Here is a 1324-nt window from a genome sequence, read left to right on the forward strand (position 1 = left end):
TTACCCATAGTGCCCAGGGATTTGCAGGTTAGGGTGGATTGGCCGTGCTGAATTACCCATAGTGCCCAGGGATTTGCAGGTTAGGGTGGATTGGCCGTGCTGAATTACCCATAGTGCCCAGGGATTTGCAGGTTAGGGTGGATTGGCCGTGCTGAATTACCCATAGTGCCCAGGGATTTGCAGGTTAGGGTGGATTGGCCGTGCTGAATTACCCATAGTGCCCAGGGATGTGCAGGTTAGGGTGGATTGGCCGTGCTAAATTACCCATAGTGCCCAGGGATGTGCAGGTTAGGGTGGATTGGCCGTGCTAAATTACACATAGTGCCAGGGATGTACAGGTTAGGGTGGATTGGCCGTGCTAAATTACCCATAGTGCCCAGGCTTGTGCAGGTTCGGGTGGGTTGGCCGTGCTAAATTACCCATAGTGCCCAGGGATGTGCAGGTTAGGGTGGGGCCGTGCTAAATTACCCATAGTGCCCAGGGATGTGCAGGTTAGGGTGGATTGGCCGTGCTAAAATACCCGTAATGCCCAGGGATGTGCAGGTTAGGGTGGATTGGCCGTGCTAAATTACCCATAGTGCCCAGGGATGTGCAGGTTAGGGTGGATAGGCCGTGCTAAATTACCCATAGTCCCCAGGGATGTGCAGGTTAGGGTGGATTGGGGGGAGTGCTAAATTACCCATAGTGCCCAGGGATGTGCAGGTTAGAGTGGATTGGCCATACTAAATTACCCATAGTGCCCAGGGATGTGCAGGTTAGAGTGGATTGGCCATGCTAAATTACCCATAGTGCCCAGGGATGTGCAGGTTAGGGTGAGTCAGCCATGGGAAATGCAGGGTTACTGGGATAGTTTAGGGTGATGGGCCTGGGTGGGATGCTATTCAGAGGGTTGGTGTGAACCTGTTGGGCCAAATGTCCTGCTTCCACACCTTGAGCATTCTGTGATTAATGCCGTGGAGTGCCCCGACTCCCTTTGCTTTGATCTTTCTGTGGGCTATCCCTCGCTCTCTGTCCACCTGGTCCTGCTCCCGGGAACTCGTTCCCTCCTGTTTTCTGAAGGTTGGGTGGGTCTTCGGTCAATCTGCCGCGTGCTTCACTCTGTTTGCCTGCCTTGTGTGGAGCAGCACCCGCCCATCGGAGTGCAGCTGAGAAGCTGCAGAGTTAATAACAGCTCTTCCACCCTCCACAGGCCCATGTGTACGGAGAAGGGGATGATGTGTACGACGCACTGTTAAACCAGGTAGGTGCCATAACTACCACCACCCACCCCTTCCCCATCCCCTTCCCCATCCCCTTCCCCTTTCCCATCCCCTATCCCATCCCC

General features: G+C 54.5%; 1 protein-coding gene across 1 annotated transcript in view; it reads left to right on the plus strand.

The window, feature by feature from the left end:
- Nucleotides 1-1324, plus strand: part of LOC122543761 (poly [ADP-ribose] polymerase 2-like) — a 12516-nt gene that overhangs the window by 5126 nt on the left and 6066 nt on the right. Inside the window, exon 2 of the mRNA XM_043682521.1 lies at nucleotides 1190-1240. Within this exon, the coding sequence (XP_043538456.1) occupies nucleotides 1190-1240 (51 nt within the window). The remainder of the gene's footprint in view (nucleotides 1-1189; nucleotides 1241-1324) is intronic.

This window comes from Chiloscyllium plagiosum, chromosome 44 (assembly GCF_004010195.1).
Source record: "Chiloscyllium plagiosum isolate BGI_BamShark_2017 chromosome 44, ASM401019v2, whole genome shotgun sequence".
Lineage (NCBI taxonomy): Eukaryota > Metazoa > Chordata > Chondrichthyes > Orectolobiformes > Hemiscylliidae > Chiloscyllium > Chiloscyllium plagiosum.